Here is a 23,503-nt window from a genome sequence, read left to right as displayed (position 1 = left end):
CTCCCCATACCCCTTGATGCCTTATGTGTCTAGAAATCTATCTATCTCCTTCTTAAATATATTCAGTGACTTGGCCTCCACAGCCTTCTGTGGTAGAGAATTCCACAGGTTCACCACCCTCTGAGTGAAGAAATTTCTCCTCATCTCAGTCCTAAATGTCCTACCCCGTATCCTGAGACTGTGACCCCTCGTTCTAGATCCCCCAGCCAGGGGAAACATCCTCCCTGCATCCAGTCTGTCTAGCCCTGTCAGAATTTTATACCTTTCAATGAGATCCCCTCTTATTCTTCTAATCTCTAGTGAATACAGGCCTAGTCGACCCAATCTTTGCTCATACAACAGTCCTGCCATCCCAGGAATCAGTCTGGTGAACTTTCGCTGCACTCCCTCTATGGCAAGTATATCCTTTCTTAGGTAAGGAGACCAAAACTGCACACAGTACTCCAGGTGTGGTCTCACCAAGGCCCTGTACAACTGTAGTAAGACATCTTTGCTCCTGTACTCATATCCTCTTGCAATGAAGACCAACATAACATTTGCCTTCCTAACTGCTTACTGCACCTGCATGTTTGCTTTCAGTGACTGGTGTACAAGGACACCCAGGTCCCTTTATACATCAGCATTTCCCAATCTATCACCATTTAAATAACACTCCACCTTTCTGTTTCTCCTTATTCACTGTTATCAAAACCCCTCATAATTTTGAATGATCCTCTGCGTCCTCTGCACCAGCGGTGGCTGCGTTTTGTACAAACTACATTCAGTACACGGAATAACATGGATTTCACATTCTGGAACTCAGGAGTTGGACTTTATAACCTTGCCAATTATATTTTATGGTGATTGTCTTACAGTACGCTGCAACCAACATTCCCCCCTAAGCTGCGCAGGCCGCGCGGTGATTGGGAGGTCCCGCACGGGCCGCTCACCAGCTGTAACACTGGAAAAGATACGGCGCAGCTGGAATAAAAACAAGTGGGAACATTGGCTGCAACCCTTCCCCCCCTTCCATGCAACATTGTGAAGCCCTGTTTGTGTCCATTTGAGTGGGGCAGGCGCATTGGTTTGAGAAAAATCAATAGATATTGTTCATTTTATTACAGGTAGACTATCCTTTATCCGAAAACCTCGGGACCAGCCGTGTTTCGGTTTTCGGAAAATTTCGGATTTCGGAAGGTATTTTATAAGACTGGGAAATTTGTCGGGGGTGGGTTGGCGGGGGTCCGCGGGGGGGTCGGCGGGGGGTCGGGGTCGGCGGTGGGGGTCGGCGGGAGTCGGGGTCGGCGGGGGTGTCGGCGGGAGTCGGGGTCGGCGGGGCGGTCGGCGGGGGGGTCGGCGGGAGTCGGGGTCGGCGGGGGTCCGCGGGGGGTCGTCGGCGGGGGTCGGGGTCGTACGCACGACCTACGCTGACCCTCTGCTCAGCTTAAGTCGTGCGCCACTCTGGTCATGTCGTGCGCACGACTTACGCTGAACGAAAAAACCTTCAGTTTTTAGAGGGTTTCGGTTTTCGGAAGTTCGGATAAAAGGCAGTCTACCTGTATACATATATATTTGAAATAAATATTAGATGAGAGATGCAAGGTGCAGCTGGAGACAACTGTACCCAGAATGTCAATGGGGAGCAGATCCTCTCGTAACGCCTGGTTCTGTGATGTGGGTTGTACCGAAGGGATAGAGTTGAGTTGCCTGAAACGTATTTCATTTGGGACCTTTACAGTCAACAGCGAGAGGTGCTGGAGTTAAACACATGTCCCAGAAGTGAAGAAATGGTGCTCTAACCATCCAGTTCATTGAAATATGATTGCTGATGTCAGAACATAAGAACATAAGAAGTAAGAGCAGGAGTAGGCCATACGGCCCCTCGAGCCTGCTCCGCCATTCAATAAGATCATGGCTGATCATCGACCTCAACTCCACTTTCCCGCCCGATCTCCATATCCCTTGATTCCCCTAGAGTCCAAAAATCGATCTATCTCAGCCTTGAATATACTCAAAGACTCAGCATTCACTGGAGCAGGGAATTCCAAAGATTCACAACCCTCGGAGTGAAGAAATTCCTCCTCATCTCAGTCTTAAATAGCTAACCCCTTATCTTGAGACTATGCCCCCTATTTCTAGGTGCTCCAGCCAGTGGAGAAAGTATGTTGGATCGAGTAACATCAAAGTATTATTGCAGCTGATTGTTTAATCACTTTTTAGATATAAAAGAAAGCACTTACATTTATACAGCCCCTGTCACAACTTCAAGATGTTCCGAAGTGCTTCACATCCAATGAACGACTTCTGATATGTGTCACTGGTGCTGTGCAGATAAAAGTGGCAGCCATTTTGTGAACAGCGAGGTCTCACAAACAGCAAATGAGGTGAATGACCGGCTAAGCTGCTTTGGTGGCATTGTTTGAGGGCTGAAAGCTGGCCAGGAGAGCTCACTGTTCTTCTGTGGGGAAAAAAGTGACATGGGATATTTTTTACATCCAGCTGGGACCCCAATTTGGCATCTTCTCCAAATGGCAGCATCTCCGGCAATGCTGGCAATCCCTTAGTACTGCACTTGAAATGTCAACCTAGATTATGTGCTTGGAATCCTAGAGTGGGGCTTGAACCCACAACCTTCTGACTCAGATGTGAGAGTGATACGCTTATCAATTACTTCATAAAAGGTGATGAGTCGAAGAAGAGATGATGAGTCGAAAGAAGAGATGAATAAGGCTTTTATTAGCTAAGAAGAGACCATGCTTCTTCGTGAGTGACTGAACAAGTCTGAACGAAACCCACACAGTGGTGGGTGGAGTCAGCTGAGGCATGCCTCCATACACAGCGCCACCCAGAGGTGGCAATATACAATACAGTGGTTTACCACAGAGAGCGAGTCAAGCTGAGACTTGTTTCTTAATTATCTTCCTGAAATTTTTTAGCCTGCATCCTTATTTCTGCAGAACCTGAGTAGCGCCAATCTCAGCTGCCATTGCAGTCTGGCGCCTGCTGCTGTTATGGTCTGTTACTGGGTTTCTAGTGACTCAGTGACACATGGGCCACTTTCATTGTACAGTATAATGGTGCAGCTGAAATCGTCTGCCAATAAAGCAGCTGTCTCCACAGCTAGAGAATGTAACAGACCCGGCACCGTCGACTGGTGCAACAGTGGAGTGATTGGAAAATACGAGTTTTATTGTGATGGCAAAAGGCCATTTAGCTCAATGAATCACTCTCATCCAACAGAACCTGTACAAAAAGTGCTTGTACTTCACTTAAAATTTCTCCTTCATCCCTCTTGTAATGTTCTGAATTTCAGCGCTACCAATCTAACACAGTAGTTTTCAAACTTTGCTGCGTGGGAGGGCCCCTTACAAATATCAACCCACTCTCAGGGACCCCCTGTCCTAAACTCCAACAGACAGCTTCAACCACGCCAAGACAAAACAGTGCCATCATTTTGTATTACTGTACAGAAAGAGAAACACGGTGCTTGTAAGTCAACAAAAATATAAATTACAGAATTCTCCAGGCACTGTGCTGATAGTGTGTGGTATCTCTGGCCCTAGATGGATGGAAATCTGATGAGAACTCGTGCAGTTTGAAACCGTTAGAACTGACCTTGCTCAGTCCTGACCAATTGCATTCTACAATTAAAGAAAAAACTCGCATTTGTATAGCGCCTTTCACGACCACCGGACGTCTCAAAGCGCTTTACAGCTAACGAAGCACTTTTGAAGTGTAGTCACTGTTGTAATGTGGGAAGCGCGGCAGCCAATGTGCGCACAGCAAGCTCCCACAAACAGCAACGTGATAATGACCAGATAATCTGTTTTTGTTACGTGGATTGAGGGATAACTATTGGCCTGGACAGCAGGGATAACTCACCTGCTCTTCTTCGAAATAGTGCCTTGGTGATCTTTTACATCCACCTGAGAGAGCAAACAGAGCCTCGATTTAACGTCTCATCTGAGATGACAGCACCTCCAACAGTGCAGCACTCCCTCAGTACTGCACTGGCATGTCAACCTAGCTTTATGTGCTCAACCTTCTGACTCAGAGGCGAGTGTGCTACCCACTTTTTTTTTATTATACTTTATTGAACATTAAGAACATTTACAACATCGTGATCATTACATTGTATGATACAAATCAATTCCACAGCCCTGCACAGCCATTCCACCACCACATTTTAACATCAAAACCTGAAGTTTAATTTGTCACCTGTAACATATATTAATCGATTGTACTTTAAAAATTGGTTGTAAAATACTATCCTTAAATTCCTTTCTGAATAAAACCTCCACAGAGCCTTATAATGATCTTTTAGCTTATATTTAAAATACACTTTTAGATTGATTCTCCTCCCCTTAAAAAACAGAGCACTCCTTCTTTGCACAATCACGAATCTAGCCAAACTGAACATTAAATTAATTGCCGCTCCGCTAGACTCTGGCAGACTCTCCTGCAATTCCCATCTCAAAATTGAGTCCCACAGGATTCCCATTCTCGCTGTTCGGTCCCCACCCAGCAAAAAAGCTTCACACAACTGTCGAACATAGTACTTAAAGTCATTTAACTGCGGACATAACACCAGTAAATGGGACAGAGTCTCATCCTGTGTCCCACACATTGGGCAAGTTGCCGCCTCCACTCGTCCAATCTTGCACAAGACCGTCATGGTAAATATCCGGTTATGAGCCAATTTGAAATCTAGATCAATCCGTTCTGGGCATTTAAAATTCGCCCACACTCCCTTCCAAATCCTGTTGAAGTCCAGCTGTGGGTATATACTCTGCCAAAACTCCTGACCAGCAGGTGTCTTGAATCTCCATTCTCTGAATACCTCATAGAAATCTCGAGTATTACAGTTGACAAATTGGACTAACTCTCTCCCTTTCTCCAGTACAAAGCTTGGAAAAGCAGGACGCATTTAGCTTCCTTTGGAGATTTCCGCATTTATTTCTTCCATCCAATCCTGTGGCATTGCCCTCACAATCTTCTCATACATGATTCCTATTGCTTTTCCTTCTACCTCCTGATCCTCCTCCCACACCATGTCCCTCACTATCGCATCCGGCAACCAACCTGGAATCACCTCGTATAATACATCTTTCACAGATATAATCCCAGCTTTTATAAAAGCTTGATTAAATAAAACCTCTCCTTCGATGTTGACCCACATATTCAAATATAAGGGCTGTTCTAAAAATTCCTCAGCCCCCTTGGGCATAAACTGCACACTTTTTAAAAATTGAGCCCAAGTCTCTACAACCCGCTTTATAAAACCTAGGGAGAAGTTTAATTGATTTCAAAAACATATTATTGTATTCCATATACAATATCCCCATCCCTCCTATCCCACTTCGTTTAAAAAAAATGCTCAAAACAACTCTTCCAAAAACTTGTATTTGACTTCTGAAGAAATCTCTTCACCCATTTGATTCTAAAGGAGTTTTTCTTCAAATCAATATCTGGGAAATTGAGTCCTCCCTGATTTCTCCGTCCAATGATGGTATTGTAAGCCACCAAGGCTGGTTTCCCTTCCCATAAAAACCTCACACAAGCCTCTCGGATGGACTTTTCTGCCCACTCAGGAATATCCTCCACCATCAATAAGTACCATAGCTTAGATAGCAGGAGGGCAGACACCACTGTCGCTCTTCCTTGCACTTTCAACCACATTCTTTCCCATCTTCCCAAAATCTTTTTAATTTTCATAACCTTCGGTTCACAATTTAATCGATCCACTTCTTCCCTGTCTTTCTTGCACCCCATATGCACCCCCAGAACTCCCAAAACTTCCACCACCTTAAAGGGAGATACCCCCAACCATTCCCCCCTACCCCTCCCTGCAACCAGGCATTGGGACTTACTATAATTCACTCTGGCACCTGATGCTCTACAATATTCCTCCACTACCTCCATAGCTTTCCTCACTGACTCCCCATTTCTCAATGTTAAGGTTGTGTCATCTGCATATTGGTGTATCACCGACACCAGCCCAGAACTGGGTACCACAATCCCAACTACACCTTGGTTCTTTTGCATCATGTAACCTAATGGTTCTGCTACCAATGTGTACAGCAATGGGGAAAAGGGGACAACCCTGTCTCACTGATCTCTGCATCGGAAAATACTTGGATAAAAAACCATTACATTTAACACAGCTAAATATGTTTGAATAAAAAATCCTTATCCACTGAATGAAATTTTCCTTGAAACCAAATGCTTCCAAAACCTTCAATAAAAACTCATGAGAGACCCTATCAAAGGTTTTCTCTTGATCTATCTTTAATACATAAGCCTCCCTCCCACTCTCTTCCATGAGCTCTATCGCATCTCGGATTGAGACCACAGAGTCTGCGATGTCCCGGCCTATGACTCCATAGGACTGAGAGGGCCAAACTATCTCCGGTAACACCTCCTTCAAACGATTTGCCATAACCCTCGCCAAGATCTTATGATCCACATTTAATCGTGTGATGGGCCTCCAATTCTTCAGATCCTGTCTATCCCCTTTATTTTTATATAAGCTAAGCTTATGATCCCTCTCCTCATAGATGGGGCCAGGCTTCCCTCAATTTTAATTTCCTTAACAACTTCTAAGAGCAATGGACTTAAAATCTCAAAAAATTCCTTATAAAATTCTGCACTTAATCCATCGGACCCTGGGCTTTTCCCCCCCTTCATTCCACTTATTGCTATTTTTATTTCCGCTAATCCTACTTCTTTATCACACATGCTTCTCTCATCCTCCTTTAAACCCTTTTCAATAAAAGTAGTAACCTTCTCCATCTCCAAATTGGAAATGTCTTCTTTTGTATATAGCTCTTGATAAAAGCTGCTAGCCGCCTCCAAAATCTCCTCACTTTCATGAATGATCTTCTCCCCAACTTTCAACTCCTCAATTAATGATAACCTCTGTCACAGCTTCTCTTGCTCCAGAAAATATCTAGTGCATCTTTCGCCCTCTAATGCATCTCTAGCCTTTGCACGGAGAATGGCCCCCTTTTCAGCTGGCAATAATTCCCACTCTTCTTTTAGCACCCGGAAATTAGTCTCAGCTCCCTTATCCCCTCCGTCAACTGCTTTACAGACATCCGGAAACTTTTTGTTTATATTCTCTTCTCGATGCCGGTTAGCTGCCGCCCTCTTTTTCCCATAACGTACCAAAAAAACTTTTACCTCATATTTGAAATTGTCCCACCAAACTCTTCTTTCTTTCAAGAACAAAAGTTCCTTCCGAGCATTCTTTATTATATTTATAATCTCTTCTTTATAAGCACTTTCCTTCAGGTATTGATTGTTTAAAATCCACACCCCTGAACTGATCTTAACTCTGCTGTTCCTAATTCTAAGAACCAAAGCCAAGTGATCACTAAAAAATAACTTTTTATAATAAATCTCCATCACCTCGGAACTTAACCCTTCCCGCGTTAACACAAAATCTATACGGCTCTGTTTTAAAACATCACCCACCCAACCTGCTCTGGAGAACTCCGTATTTATGGGGTTCCGGTCTCTCCATAAGTCTCTCAAATTTAAATTTGCCATCATTTTTACAATCATCCCTCTGGAGTTATCATCTTTAAAGGTCATCTGGGCTGAAATGTCCATCCAAGATAAAAATACATTAAAATCCCCCACTATACAAGGATTTTCCACCTCTGCCACTTCAGTGAATAACCCCCGAAAAAACTTGCGACGCTTGCAATGGTCGTTCGGCGCATAGATATTAAAGAGATCACAATTAAATCCCTCCAACTTTACCCTTAGCCGTAAAAATCTCCCCTCAGTGTCCTTGTCCACCAAAGCAACGTTCTCTTCTATGGACGGACTCACCAAAACAGCCACCCCTCTACGGTTATTGTTTGCACAACTTGCAAACACCTCTCCCTTCCAAACCTTCTGAACTCTTTCTAGAATATCCTCATCCCAAAAGGTTTCTTGCAGACACAACAAGTCCGTGCCTTTAAAACCCTGCAACAACTGCTGCAATTTCTTCTCATCCCTCAGTCCGTTCACATTGATCGAGACCAATGTAATCATGGCTCCAAAGAAGGGAAGTATGCCCAATAATCTCCCCATCATTTAATCTCTGGCTCTTCCCTCCTCTCATGCTCCTTCTCAACTTTTCAGGCAGCTGTTGCTTTTTCCTGCAGCCTCCGGCTCTTTTTCCCCTCCTGTTTGACCCCTCCCTGCTGTTTCAGCCTCTTCCTTGCCTTAAGTTTGGACCCAGGATCTGCCCTTTCTCCCTCCTTCTGCCCCTCACTAACCTTTCCCTTTCCGCATGATGCCACCCCATCCCCGACTTCCATGTCTCTGTCCCCCTCTAATTCCCCACATTCAAGCTCTTCTGCAACCCCCTGTGCCTGCTCCCCATCAGATACTTAATCCTGCTCCCCGTCAGATACTTCATCTCCGATAGAGAGTCTTCCTGCTATCACAGTTTCTCCCACTGTGCCACCCCCTTCAACCACATCTCCACCTCTGACCCTTGCACCCTGTTCCTCACTCCATGGGACAATGGCGCACCTAAATTGTTCCCTTCTGACGTCTCTATCTCGCTGATCCCATTCTGCTGTCCCTTTAAGGCTCCTGTCTCTTGCACCCTCTCCCCGCCCTGCCCCCTCCCACTCACCAAAATATCCGACTCCCCACTTCTCCCCGGAGCACTCACTTCCACCACACACCCCGCTCCTGCCTCCTCTCCCCCCGCAGACACCAGACTCCCCAGGGGGAGCCGTTCTGCACTAAGGCTCAAGTCTGCACTCGACCCTCACTGCCCGCTGCTGTCTTTGTTCCCCTCCATAGCACTCACTCTCGATCTCCGCTCCGCCATCCTCTGCCTCTTCCTGTGGTCCTTTTTCCTTCATTTTACCGGCTGTGTCCTCCGACTGCACCGCACCTCCGGCCGTTCCATGCTGCTCTCCTGCTCCTTCTCCCATCTCCTCATCACTCATTTCTTATGAGATGGTCATGTCCCAGGCAATAGTAACACACCTTTACTTGGTTATCGTGCAGCACACGAAAGTACTGCACTCCTTCCAGCGTCTCGAACTTCATACTGTAAGGCAAAGACCTCACCCCCTCTGGGAACCGTACCTTTACATACCGGGTTCCATCTGCTACCCGTGTTCCCGGATAGTACCTCTTTATTTCAGAACAAATTTTAATGTCCCACGACTCCAACTTTTTCCTCAGCACTTCGTCCTCGATGTACACAGGCAAGTTCAAAAATGAAACCACCACCTCCTCTGAATATAGCAGAGTCACCTCCAAGAATTTCTCCCCAACTTTCAGACTGAGCAGCAGTTTTTCCACCTCCTCACGGCCACTGACCATCACCTCAAATCCCACATTTGGTTTTGGTCGGCAGGCAAAACAGCTTCCCTCACCACAGTCCTCATGAACCACCTGGATTATATCCCAGGCTCGAATGTTCTTATCTTCACATTGCACCACCACTGTATTTTCTTTACCAAACCTCCTGAGGTCCCGGCCCAAATCTTTGGGCCTTTTTTTCCCCCTTCCCACCACAGTTTCTTCCCTAATAAAATTCCTCTCTGGAATATTGTCCTCTGAGGGGCCCGGCACTCCGGACCCCTCAGCAGCCATCTGGCTGTTTTTTGTGGGCCAAAAAGGCCCTAAAACCTGAAAACAACACCCCAAAACCCTCCACCAACTTTTTACAAAACTCCCTCCAACACCCAGCTGCAATTAGGCAACCAGTCACACCTGGCTCACTCCTAGCCCCTCCCACCTAGAGAGTGCTGCCCACTGAGCCACAGCTGACCCTTAACATTTCCATCTCTTAAAGAGCATGTTGTAATCCATGAAATATCCCATCATTTATTTCTATATTTAACCTTCTGAGTATCAATCCCATTCCTATCCGGACATTTAGCCAGCTCTTGTTCAGAAATGTTAATTGAACCAATGTCTGCTCCTCTGTGGGGGCGATGGGAAGGATTCATATAGTTTCTAGTCTTGCTTCAAGCTTTTAATTTTGTATTCACGACCTCTGGTACTACAGTCTACAAAATGTGATGTTCACCAGCCATCAGGCCATTTGCCTTTGTTTTCCTTTGATTTTCTAAATACGCAATGCTACGCAAAAATAAAATAAAGTATGATTCTAATTTCCATTCATTTAATTACAGGAGGGACGGCCTCAAGACAGAAAGGATTCGTTGGATGTATTCGGGCTTTACAATTGAACGGGGTGAACCTTGACCTTGAAGAACGGGCCAAAATGACCCCTGGAGTCAAGTCAGGATGTCCAGGGCATTGTACCAGCTATGGCAACCTGTGCCACAATGGAGGGCGCTGTATAGAGAAAGACGATGGTTATTCATGTAACTGCACTCCCTCGGCTTATGATGGACCATTCTGCAAGAAAGGTAATTATGGAAGTGCTTGTAATGGAGTCTCTCCACCTTTAGGTTTTAGTCTCAAATGGGTAATGCGCAAGAGGCCAGAATTGGAGGAGCGCTGAGACCTTGGAGGGTTGGAGGGCTGGAGGAAGTTACTGAGCTAGGGAGGGGTGAGGCCATGGAGGGCTTGGAAAACAAGAGTGAGAATTTTAAAATGGAAGTGTTGTCTGACCGGGAGCCAATGTAGGTCAGCGAGCACAGTGGTTATGGGTACCAGCTGTGGCTCAGTGGGTTGCACTCTCTAGGTGGGAGTGGCTAGGAGTGAGCCAGGTGTGACTGGTTGCCTGATTGCAGCTGGGTGTTGGAGGGAGTTTTGTAAAAAGTTGGTGGAGGGTTTTGGGGTGTTGTTTTCAGGTTTTAGGGCCTTTTTGGCCCACAAAAAACAGCCAGATGGCTGCTGAGGGGTCCGGAGTGCCGGGCCCTTCAGAGGACAATATTCCCGAGAGGAATTTTATTAGGGAAGAAACTGTGGAGGGAAGGGGAAAAAAAAGGCCCAACGATTTGGGCCGGGACCTCAGGAGGTTTGGTAAAGAAAATACGGTGGTGGTGCAATGTGAAGATAAGAAGATTCGAGCCTGGGATATAATCCAGGCGGTTCATGAGGCCTGTGGTGAGGGAAGCTGTTTTGCCTGCCGACCAAAACCAAATGTGGGATTTGAGGTGACGGTCAGTGGCCGCGAGGAGGTGGAAAAACTGCTGCTCAGTCTGAAAGTTGGGGAGAAATTCTTGGAGGTGACTCTGCTATATTCAGAGGAGGTGGTGGTTTCATTTTTGAACTTGCCTGTGTACATCGAGGACGAAGTGCTGAGCAAAAAGTTGGAGTCATGGGACATTAAAATCTGTTCCGAAATAAAAAGGAGGTACTATCCGGGAACACGGGTAGCAGACGGAACCCGGTATGTAAAGGTGCGCTTCCCAGAGGGGGTGAGGTCTTTGCCGTACAGTATGAAGTTCGAGACACTGGAAGGAGTGCAATACTTTCATGTGCTGCACGTTAATCAAGTAAAGGTGTGTTACTATTGTCTGGGACATGACCATCTCGTAAGAAACTGTCCTGATTTGTATTGTTACAATTGCGGGTGTCAGGACATATCGCGCGGAGCTGCAAGGCAGAGAGCTGTGGCGTGTGTCGTAAAGGCCCCACCCGGTGTGAGCGCGTGGCAGAAGGGAGCAAAATGAGTGATGAGGAGATGGGAGAAGGAGCAGGAGAGGAGTGTGGAACGGCCGGAGGTGCGGTGCAGTCGGAGGACACAGCCGGTAAAATGAAGGAAAAAGGAGCACAGGAACAGGCAGAGGATGGCGGAGCGGAGATCGAGATGGAGATGGCGGAAAACATGCCGAGTGCTGTGGAGGGGAACAAAGACAGCAGCGGGCAGCGAGGGTCAAGTGCAGACTCGAGCCTTAGTGCAGTTCGGCTCCCCCTGGGGAGTCTGGTGTCTGCGGGGGGAGAGGAGGCAGGAGCGGGATGTGTGGTGGAAGTGAGTGCTCCGGGGAGAGGCGGGGAGTCAGATATTTTGGTGAGCGGGAGGGGGCAGGGCGGGGAGAGGGTGCAAGAGGCAGGAGCCTTAAAGGGACAGCAGAATGGGATCAGCGAGATAGAGACGTCAGAAGGGAACAATTTAGGTGCGCCATTGTCCCATGGAGTGAGGGAACAGGGTACAAGGGTCAGAGGTGGAGATGTGGTCGAAGGGGGCGGCACAGTGGGAGAAACTGCGATAGCAGGAAGACTCTCTATGGGAGATGAAGTATCTGACGGGGAGCAGGTTTATGTATCTGACGGGGAGCAGACACAGGGGTTTGCAGAAGAGCTTGAGTGTGAGGAATTAGAGGGGGACAGAGACATGGAAGTCGGGGATGGGGTGGCATCATGTGGAAAGGGAAAGGTTAGTGAGGGGCAGAAGGAGGGAGAAAGGGCTGCTCCTGGGTCCAAACTTAAGGCAAGGAAGAGGCTGAAAGAGCAGGGAGGGGTCAAACCGGAGGGGATAAAGAGCCGGAGGCTGCAGGAAAAAGCAACAGCTGTCCGAAAAGTTGAGAAGGAGCATGAGAGGAGGGAAGAGCCAGAGATTAAATGATGGGGAGATTATTGGGCATACTTCCCTTCTTTGGAGCCATGATTACATTGGTCTCGATCAATGTGAACGGACTGAGGGGTGAGAAGAAATTGCAGCAGTTGTTGCAGGGTTTTAAAGGCACGGACTTGTGTCTGCAAGAAACCTTTTGGGATGAGGATATTCTAGAAAGAGTTCAGAAGGTTTGGAAGGGAGGGTGTTTGCAAGTTGTGCAAACAATAACCGTAGAGGGATGGCTGTTTTGGTGAGTCCGTCCATAGAAGAGAACGTTGCCTTGGTGGACAAGGACACTGAGGGGAGATTTTTACAGTTAAGGGTAAAATTGGAGGGATTTAATTGTGATCTCTTTAATATCTATGCACCGAACGACCATTGCAAGCGTCGCGAGTTTTTTCGGGGGTTATTCACTGAAGTGGCAGAGGTGGAAAATCCTTGTATAGTGGGGGATTTTAATGTATTTTTATCTTGGATGGACATTTCAGCACAGGTGACCTTTAAAGATGATAACTCCAGAGGGATGATTGTAAAAATGATGGCAAATTTAAATTTGAGAGACTTATGGAGAGAACGGATCCCCATAAAAAGGGAGTTCTCCAGAGCAGGTTGGGTGGGTGATGTTTTAAAACAGAGCCGTATAGATTTTGTGTTAATGCGGGAAGGGTTAAGTTCGGAGGTGATGGAGATTTATTATAAAAAAGTATTTTTTAGTGATCACTCGGCTTTGGTTCTTAGAATTAGGAACAGCAGAGTTAAGATAGGTTCAGGGGTGTGGATTTTAAACAATCAATACCTGAAGGAAAGTGCTTATAAAGAAGGGATTATAAATATAATAAAGAATGCTCGGAAGGAACTTTTGTTCTTGAAAGAAAGAAGAGTTTGGTGGGACAATTTCAAATATGAGGTAAAAGTTTTTTCGGTACGTTATGGGAAAAAGAGTGCGGCAGCTAACCGGCATTGAGAAGAGAATATAAACAAAGGTTTACGGATGTCTGTAAAGCAGTTGACGGAGGGGATAAGGGAGCTGAGACTAAGTTCCGGGTGCTAAAGGAAGAGTAGGAATTATTGCAAGCTGAAAAATGCAAAGGCTAGAGATGCATTGGAGGGCGAAAGATGCACTGGATATTTTCTAGAGCAAGAGATGCTGCGACAGAGATTATCGTTAATTGAGGAGTTGAAGGTTGGGGAGAAGATCATTCATGAAAGTGAGGAGATTTTGGAGGCGGCTAGCAGCTTTTATCAAGAGCTATATACAAAGGAAGACATTTCCAATTTGGAGATGGAGAAGGTTACTGCTTTTATTGAAAAGGGTTTAAAGGAGGATGAGAGAAGCATGTGTGATAAAGAAGTAGGATTAGCGGAAATAAAAATAGCAATAAGTGGAATAAAGGGTGGGGGGGGGGGAAAGCCCAGGGTCCAACGGACTAAGTGCAGAAATTTATAAGGAATTTTTCGAGATTTTAAGTCCATTGCTCTTAGAAGTTTTTAAGGAAATTAAAATTGAGGGAAGCCTGGCCCCATCTATGAGGAGAGGTATCATAAGCTTAGCTTATAAAAATAAAGGGGATAGACAGGATCTGAAGAATTGGAGGCCCATCACACGATTAAATGTGGATTATAAGATCTTGGCGAGGGTTATGGCAAATCGTTTGAAGGAGGTGTTACCAGGGATAGTTTGGCCCTCTCAGCCCTATGGAGTCATAGGCCGGGACATTGCAGACTCTGTGGTCTCAATCCGAGATGCGATAGAGCTCATGGAAGAGAGTGGGAGGGAGGCTTATGTATTGAAGATAGATCAAGAGAAAGCCTTTGATAGGATCTCTCATGAGTTTTTATTGAAGGTTTTGGAAGCATTTGGTTTCAAGGAAAATTTAATTCAGTGGATAAGGATTTTTTATTCAAACATATTTAGCTGTGTTAAATGTAATGGTTTTTAATCTGAGTATTTTCCGATACAGAGATCAGTGAGACAGGGTTGTCCCCTGTCCCCATTGCTGTACACATTGGTAGCAGAACCATTAGGTTACATGATGCGAAAGAAACAAGGTGTAGTTGGGATTGTGGTACCCAGTTCTGGGCTGGTGTCGGTGATACACCAATATGCAGATGACACAACCTTAACATTGAGAAATGGGGAGTCAGTGAGGAAAGCTATGGAGGTAGTGGAGGAATATTGTAGAGCTTCAGGTGCCAGAATGAATAATAGTATGTCCCAATGCCTGGTTGCAGGGAGGGGTAGGGGGGAATGGTTGGGGGTATATCCATTTAAGGTGGTGGAGGTTTTGGAAGTTCTGCGGGTGCATATGGGGTGCAAGAAAGACAGGGAAGAAGTGGATCGATTAAATTGGGAAACGAAGGTTATGAAAATTAAAAAGATTTGGGGAAGATGGGAAAGAAGGTGGTTGAAAGTGCAAGGAAGAGCGACAGTGGTGTCTGCCCTCCTGCTATCTAAGCTATGGTACTTATTGATGGTGGAGGATATTCCTGAGTGGGCAGAAATGTCCATCCGAGAGGCTTATGTGAGGTTTTTATGGGAAGGGAAACCAGCCTTGGTGGCTTACAATACCATCATTGGACGGAGAAATCAGGGAGGACTCAATTTCCCAGATATTGATTTGAAGAAAAAATCCTTTAGAATCAAATGGGTGAAGAGATTTCTTCAGAAGTCAAATACAAGTTTTTGGAAGAGTTGTTTTGAGCATTTTTTAAAACGAAGTGGGATAGGAGGGCAGGGGATATTGTATATGGAATACAATAATATGTTTTTGAAATCAATTAAACTTCTCCCTAGGTTTTATAAGGGGGTTGTAGAGACTTGGGCTCAATTTTTAAAAAGTGTGCAGTTTATGCCCAAAGTGGCTGAGGAATTTTTAGAACAGCCCTTATTTTTGAACAGGTGGGTCAACATCGAAGGAGAGGTTTTATTTAATCAAGCTTTTATAAAAGCTGGGATTATATCTGTGAAAGATATATTATACGAGGTGATTCCAGGTTGGTTGCCGGAAGCGATAGTGAGGGACATGGTGTGGGAGGAGGATCAGGAGGTAGAAGGAATAGCAATAGGAATCATGTATGAGAAGATTGTGAGGGCAATGCCATAGGATTGGATGGAAGAAATAAATGTGGAAATCTCCAAAGGATGTAAAATGCGTCCTGCTTTTCCAAGCTTTGTACTGGAGAAAGGGGGAGAGTTAGTCCAATTTGACAACTGTAATACTCGAGATTTCTATGAGGTATTCAGAGAATGGAGATTCAAGACACCTGCTGGTCAGGAGTTTTGGCAGAGTATATACCCACAGCTGGACTTCAACAGGATTTGGAAGGGAGTGTGGGCAAATTTTAAATGCCCAGAATGGATTGAATTGGATTTCAAATTGTCTCATAACCAGATTTTTACCATGACGGTCTTGTGCTAGATTGGACGAGTGGAGGCGGCAACTTGCCCAATGTGTGGGACACAGGATGAGACTCTGTCCCATTTACTGGTGTTATGTCCGCAGTTAAATGACTTTAAGTACTATGTTCGACAGTTGTGTGAAGCTTTTTTGCTGGGTGGGGACCGAACTGCGAGAATGGGAATCCCGTGGGACTCAATTTTGAGATGGGGATTGCAGGAGAGTCTGCCAGAGTCTAGCGGAGCGGCAATTAATTTAATGTTCAGTTTGGCTAGATTCGTGATTGTGCAAAGAAGGAATGCTCTGTTTTTTAAGGGGAGGAGAATCAATCTAAAAGAGTATTTTAAATATAAGCTAAAAGACCATTATAAGGCTCTGTGGATGTTTTATTCCAAAAGGAATTTAAGAACAGTATTTTACAACCAATTTTTAAAGTACAATCGATTAATATATGTTACAGGTGACAAATTAAACTTCAGGTTTTGATGTTAAAATGTGGTGGCGGAATGGCTGTGCAGAGCGGCGGAATTGATTTGTATCATACAATGTAATGATCACGATGTTGTAAATGTTCTTAATGTTCAATAAAGTATAATTTAAAAAAAAAAGTGGGTAGCACACTCTCCTCTGAGTCAGAAGGTTGTGGGTTCAAGTCCCACTCCAGTGACTTGAGCACATAAAGCTAGGCTGACACTCCCAGTGCAGTGCTGAGGGAGCGCTGCACTGTCGGAGGTGCCGTCTTTCGGATGAGACGTTAAACCGAGGCCCCGTCTGCCCCTCTCAGGTGGATGTAAAAGATCCCATGGCACTATTTTGAAGAAGAGCAGGGGAGTTATCCCCGGTGTCCTGGCCAATATTTATCCCTCAACCAACATAACAAAAACAGATTATCGCATTGCAGTTTGTGGGAGCTTGCTGTGTGCAAATTGGCTGCCGCGTTTCCTACATTACAACAGTGACTACACTTCAAAAAGTTATTTCATTGGCTGTAAAGTGCTTTGAGGCGTCCAGTGGTCGTGAAAGGTGCTGTAGAAATGCAAGTCTTTCTTTCTTTACCATACCATTTTGAATGTGCTGTGTTTCGAATATGCTCCTTTGGAAGGCATTTCTTTGAAAATGTGTCAGCAATTTTGCTAGAAATATCAAACAGCAGAATGTTTCAGCAATAAATCTATTGTGTCCCTGCACACAGTAACCGGAGGAATTCATCCTGCCCCCACTGCGTTCTGTTTCAATCTTGTGCGAGAAAGCAAGTTACTATTTTGTCATATTTTGCAGCAATTATCATTAACTCTATTCCCTTAATGTGTTGATCACGCCACGATAAAACTGGTGAAATCATTATTAAAGGTATATTGAGAGAAGCAATCTTCAAATAATTACTGGGAAACCATAAATCAAGCCTCTAAGATCGAATTAAGGGTTGTGGTAACATCTTGTTGGCTTCAAGTAGCTTATTTTAAGAAAACAATGGAATGAGTCTAGCTTTACTGGTTTAGATTATACTTTTACTCTTTAGAATGGTCTTAAAGTTGCTCAAGCTCTCACTGAATATAATTATTGTCAGTGTGGTGCTCTGTAATTATTTGAAGACAGATGCTTAATGAAAGGTAATAAATAGACCTTATGGTTATTCCAGATGTTACATTGCATTAAAATACCGGTTTGGTGCTTTGGAAAGCTCTTTCTGCTATAGTACAATATACAGTAGCAGAGTTGAACTTATGTACTGTATGTAAAACAGTAGGTGTCATTTTCTATAAGAAAATATATAAAATGGAAGGCTCAGGTTTCTCTGTTTTTGAAAGTTGTTTTTTTTCCCCTCCTTCCCCAGTCCAGAGACTTGAGCACGTAATCTAGGCTGGCACTCCTAGTGCAGTACTGAGGGAGTGCTGCACTGTCGGAGCTGCCGCCTTTCAGATGAGACGTTAAACCGAGGCCCCTGTCTGTTTTCTCAGCTGGATGCAGAAGATCCCACATTGCTATTTTGAAGAAGAGCAGGAGGTTTCTCCTGGTGTCCTGGCCAACATTTATCCCTCAACCAACTGCACTAAAAAAAAAACAGCTTGTCTGGTCATTTATCTCGTTGCTGTTGGTGGGACCTCGCTTAGTGCAAATTGGCTGCCGTGTTTCCCACATTGCAATAGCGCCTACACTTCAAAAGTAGTACATTGACTGTGAAGCACTTTGGAATGTCCTGTGAAGGTGTAAGCAGCCATATAAGTGATAGTTCTTCTCTTGTTGACATTGTTATAACAAGTGCACTCGTGAGCTGAGATATAAGACCCTATTCCAGCCCTCTACCAATGCTGTTCTTATCTCAAGCCACAACAGGTTATGTAAGAGTGACCAGGAACAGCTGTCCCTCCATTTAGCTCTGTAGTCGTGTCTTTGCTTATTGCCTTCCTACTGTGGTACTGGAGAGATTGAGAACTCTTTTTATGAGTACAGTAATCCCTCCCCAACCGCGGGGGCTATGTCCCTGAAACCCCCCGCGGTTGGCAAAACTGCGGTTGGCAAATATAAGACCCTATGGGAAAAATGGGGTTAGGGGGAACGCGGCCGCATTTACACTCGTCAGAGCCTATGTAAGTTTTAATAAACACAAATAAAATGCACAATAACCTAACAAAAACAATAAATGTTCAAATAACACGATAAAAAAGATCAACTGGGCGGTTTCTTAAAGAATTCTGCGATGGATGGTTGACTGATTTTTTTCTGAATATCTTTCTGGACCTGCCTGTATGGTCTCATTAAATCCCCCAACCAGCCCTTACTCGCTTGAAACTTTATGTCATCTACACTTTCCCCGGCAGCCACAGCAAGATGCTTGTAGATACTAAGGGCCTTCTTACGTGCCCATGCGGAATTAACATTCGCTTTTCTCTGGTTCTGGTCTTCCAACCAGATATTAAGTGCCTTCTCCATTTTTTTCAAGCTTATGGTCTCGTGGCATAAATGACACTTTAGCATTTTTCGAAGAGCCACCCGCAATACTAGCCCTTATCGACACCTCGCTTTTTTTTATGGTTCCAATAGTGGACTCGGTAACCCCCATTAGTCGTCCAAACGACGTTGTACTTTCACCACGGGCAAGTCTATTAACGACATCTAATTTCCTATCTAAGGTTAGTACATTCCTTGCCCTTTTCACTATAGAAACATAGAAGATAGGAGCAGGAGTAGGCCATTCGGCCCCTCGAGCCTGCTCCGCCATTCAGTGCGATCATGGCTGATCATCCAAATTCAGTACCCTGTCCCTGCTTTCTCCCCATATCCCTTGATCCCTTTAGCCTTAAGAAATATATCCAACTCCTTCTTGAATATATTTAATTAATTGGCCTCTACTGCCTTCTGTGGTAGAGAATTCCACAGGTTCACCACTTTCTGGGTGAAGAAATTCCTCCTCATTTCTGTCCTAAATGGCTTACCCCTTATCCTTAGACTGTGACCCCTGGTTCTGGACTCCCCGGCCACCGGGAACATCCTTCCTGCATCTAGTCTGTCCAGTCCTGTCAGAATGTTATAAGTTTCAATGAGATCCCCTCTCATTCTTCTAAACTCCAGCGAGTATAAGCCCAATCGACCCAATCTCTCCTCATACGTCATTCCTGCCATCCCAGGTATCAGCCTGGTGAATCTTCGCTGCACTCCCTATTGATTCACCTTTACCACTGAGATTACGCTTAGGGGCCATGATTAAGGGCTAAACGTTCACACACACACACACACACACACACACACACACACACACACACAGTACAGGTACAGTATATCCACGAGTGGAGCGAGACCACGCCTGGTAGTAATTATGCTGAAAAGAGCGGCGCGGATGAATGGAGTCTTGTGTTTGGAAGCATGACCCATGAAACTTGAAAATTAAAAACCGCGTATACGCAAAACTCACTGCCGCGGTTGGCAAAAATTGTCGCAGAAAGGAAACCGTGTATACGTGAAATCCGCGTATAGCAAAACTGCGGTTGTGGCGGGATTCCTGTACTTTAGATAAGCATAAACTGGTATCCTACAAACCCAGGTCACCGCTCACTAGCGGGTCAATGAAGCATGCCACCATCCAGACATAATTCTATTAGAAAACCCATAACTTAGATTTAAATAAAATAATAAATGAACAATTTATAATTTTATGGATCACCTGTGCATGAGGGCGGTGCCACTGTTGACAACTCAGTACGCTGCCACTGGCCTGGAATTTCTGTATAATTTCAGTGCAGGTATCGGCTTAATCTCAGTAGGATCAAATGAAATAGCGCCAAAGATTGTGGAATTTTAAGTGTAAGTGACTCGTGCCCATTACCACTTTATGCTGGAGTCCCCGCCATCTTTTACGCCGGCTCCAAGGTCCCTCCGTCCGAAGCAGTCCCCCCCGCTCATGAAGCTGGCCGCGCCCCAGGTCGGAACGGCGAGGTTCCGCCGGTTGCGTCCCTTCCGAGCCATCTTCACATTGCGCCCAGATGCTCGGGCGCACAGGCCCCCGTGGTCGCATGAACACAGCGTTGGTCACCTGACCAGCAGCGGCCAGTGGTCAACTGCTAGCCAATTAAAAAGTAAGACCCAGAGCATTAATTCAGTCAATTGATCCGCCCTGCTCCTCCCTGCTGCAGATTAATTGGTTTAAAAAGTTGAAGAATGGTTAATTTCCTGGCAATCCCACTCCTCTTTGTACGACAGCAAAATACTGCGGATGCTGGACATCTGAAATAACAACAGAAAAAGCCGGAAAAACTCAGCAGGCCAGGCAGCATCCGTGGAGAGAGAAACAGAGTTAACGTTTCAGGTCGAAACCCTGGGGATTGCTTCAGGTTTCGACCTGAAACGTTAACTCTGTTATTCTCTCCACGGATGTTGCCTGGCCTGCTCAGTTTTTCCAGTTTTTTCTGTTGTTATTCCACTTCTCTTTGTGCTGCTGGAGGGGGCCCTGTTCCAGCAACGAATCGATGGCCATCGATTACATAGAAACATAGAAGATAGGAGCAGGAGTAGGCCATTCGGCCCCTCGAGCCTGTTCCGCCATTCAATGAGGTCATGGTTGATCATCCAAATTCAGTACCCTGTCCCTGCTTTCTCCCCATATCCCTTGATCCCTTTAGCCTTAAGAAATATATCCAACTCCTTCTTGAATATATTTCATGAATTGGCCTCCACTGCCTTCTGTGGTAGAGAATTCCACAGGTTCAGCACTCTCTGGGTGCAGAAATTCCTCCTCATCTCTGTCCAAAATGGCTTACCCCTTATCCTTAGACTGTGACCTCTGGTTCTGGACTCCCCGGCCATCGGGAACATCCTTCCTGCATCCAGTCTGTCCAGTCCTGTTAGAATTTTATAAGTTTCAATCAGATCCCCTCTCATTCTTCTAAACTCCAGCGAGTATATCCCAATCGACCCAATCTCTCCTCATACGTCATTCCTGCCATCCCAGGTATCAGTCTGGTGCATCTTCGCTGCACTCCCTCCATGGCAAGAACATCCTTCCTCAGATAAGGCGACCAAAACTGCACACACTACTCAAGGTGTGGTCTCACCAAGGCCCTGAACAACTGCAGCAAGACATCCTTGTTCCTGTACTCGAACCCTCTCGCTACGAATGCCAACATACCATTTGCCTTCTTAAACGCCTGCTGCACCTGCATGCTCACCTGCACAAGGACACCCAGGTCTCGTTGCACTTCCCCTTCTCCCAATCTGTTGCCATTCAGATAATAATCTGCTTCCTGTTTTTGCCACCAAATTACGCTACTTGATGGCGCTGATTCAGGGGAGATGTTACGTTCGGCATTATGCTAATGAGTTTGTGTGGCGACTTCAACATAACTTTACCTCCGCAAAACTGCCGCATTCTGGGTGCGTCTTACCGATCGTGCCCCAAGCGGAACTCCCCGCTGGTATCTTAACAAAGGCACAGAAGCAGAGGCCTTTTAGAGTACACTGCCCAAAAACGGATCTTGATCATTTAGGAGGACAAAATAACCAATTCTGAAGTAATGTGAAGGAGCAGCTAACATTCAGTAACAGAACACTGTTTGGTAAGAAGATATTGGATGAGCAGGATATTTATGGGTGAAGATAGGCTAATGGAATGGGTTACTTTTAATTAGACTTCTCTTGAAGATATGTAATGAAGGAGATTTCTCCTGATACATACTGTGGCTTCCATGGCCTCGCCCCTCCCTATCTCTGTAACCTCCTCCAGCCCTACAAACCTCCGAGATCTCTGCGCTCTTCCAGTTTAGGCCTCCTGCGCTTCCGCGATTTTCATCGCTCCACCATTGGCAGCCATGCCTTCAGCTGCCTAGGTCTCAAGCTCTGGAATTCCGTCCCTAATCTTATCTGCCTCTGTACCTTCCTCTCTAAGACACTTCCTGAAACCTACCTGCTTAACCAAGATTTTGGGCATCTATCTTAATATTTCCTTATATGGCTTGGTGTCAAATTTTGTTTGATAATGCTCCTGTGAAGTGCTGTTTCACTGCATTAAAGCACTGTCAGCCGTGGCTCAGTGGGTAGCACTCTCGCTTCTGAGTCAGAAAGTTGTGGGTTCAAGTCCCACTCCAAGGAGTAAGCACAAAAAGCTAGGTTGACACTCCAGTGCAGTGCTGAGGGGGCTACCACACTGTCAGATTTTGGATGAGATGTTAAACCAAGGCCCCATGTGCTCTCTCAGGTGGACGTAAAAGATCCCACGGCACTATTTCGAAGAAGAGCAGGGGTGTTATCCCTGGTGTCCTGGCCAATATTTATCCCTCAACCAACATAACAAAAACAGATTATCTTGTCATTATCACATTGTGCAAATTGGCTGCCGCGTTTCCCACATTAGAACAGTGACTACACTTCAAAAATACTTAATTGGCTGTAAAGCGCTTTGAGACGTTCAGTGGTCATGAAAGGCGCTATATAAATGCAAGTCTTTCTTTTTCTTTATAAATGCAAGTTATTGTTGTTGTGTAGAGTGTAAGTGAAAGTTGTAGACCTCCATTCTGTAGCCTCTTTATAATAGGAATATGCAAAATTATACCGTTTAAATATTTAATAGGCAGTCGCACCTGTCGACTCGGTAAAGCGAGTAAGATCAGTTTAAAAAACAAAATGACCAATGCCATTATTTAAACATAGAAACATAGAAACATAGAAGATAGGAGCAGGAGTAGGCCATTCGGCCCCTCGAGCCTGCTCCGCCATTCAATGCGATCATGGCTGATCATCCAAATTCAGTACCCTGTCCCTGCTTTCTCCCCATACCCCTTGATCCCTTTAGCCTTAAGAAATATATCCAACTCCTTCTTGAATATATTTAATGAATTGGCCTCTACAGCCTTCTGTGGTAGAGAATTCCACAGGTTCACCACTCTCTGGGTGAAGAAATTCCTCCTCATTTCTGTCCTAAATGGCCTACCCCTTATCCTTAGACTGTGACCCCTGGTTCTGGACTCCCCGACCATCGGGAACATCCTTCCTGCATCTAGCCTGTTCAGTCCTGTCAGAATTTTATAAGTTTCAATCAGATCCCCTCTCATTCTTCTAAACTCCAGCGAGTACAAGCCCAATCGACCCAATCTCTCCTCATACATCATTCCTGCCATCCCAGGTATCAGCCTGGTGAATCTTC

The 23,503-nt window shown here is 45.3% G+C and overlaps 1 protein-coding gene across 1 annotated transcript in view; it reads left to right on the top strand.

Moving 5' to 3' along the window:
• LOC147120678 (contactin-associated protein-like 5) overlaps positions 1-23,503 on the top strand; it is a 1,541,569-nt gene that overhangs the window by 1,315,922 nt on the left and 202,144 nt on the right. Inside the window, exon 18 of the mRNA XM_085986862.1 lies at positions 10,140-10,379. Within this exon, the coding sequence (XP_085842988.1) occupies positions 10,140-10,379 (240 nt within the window). The remainder of the gene's footprint in view (positions 1-10,139; positions 10,380-23,503) is intronic.

This window comes from Somniosus microcephalus, chromosome 4 (genome assembly GCF_052327205.1).
Source record: "Somniosus microcephalus isolate GS21.2 chromosome 4, FLI_Smic_1.0, whole genome shotgun sequence".
NCBI lineage: Eukaryota > Metazoa > Chordata > Chondrichthyes > Squaliformes > Somniosidae > Somniosus > Somniosus microcephalus.
Note: the sequence above shows the minus strand (reverse complement) of the source record. Positions and strands in the feature narration are given on the sequence as shown.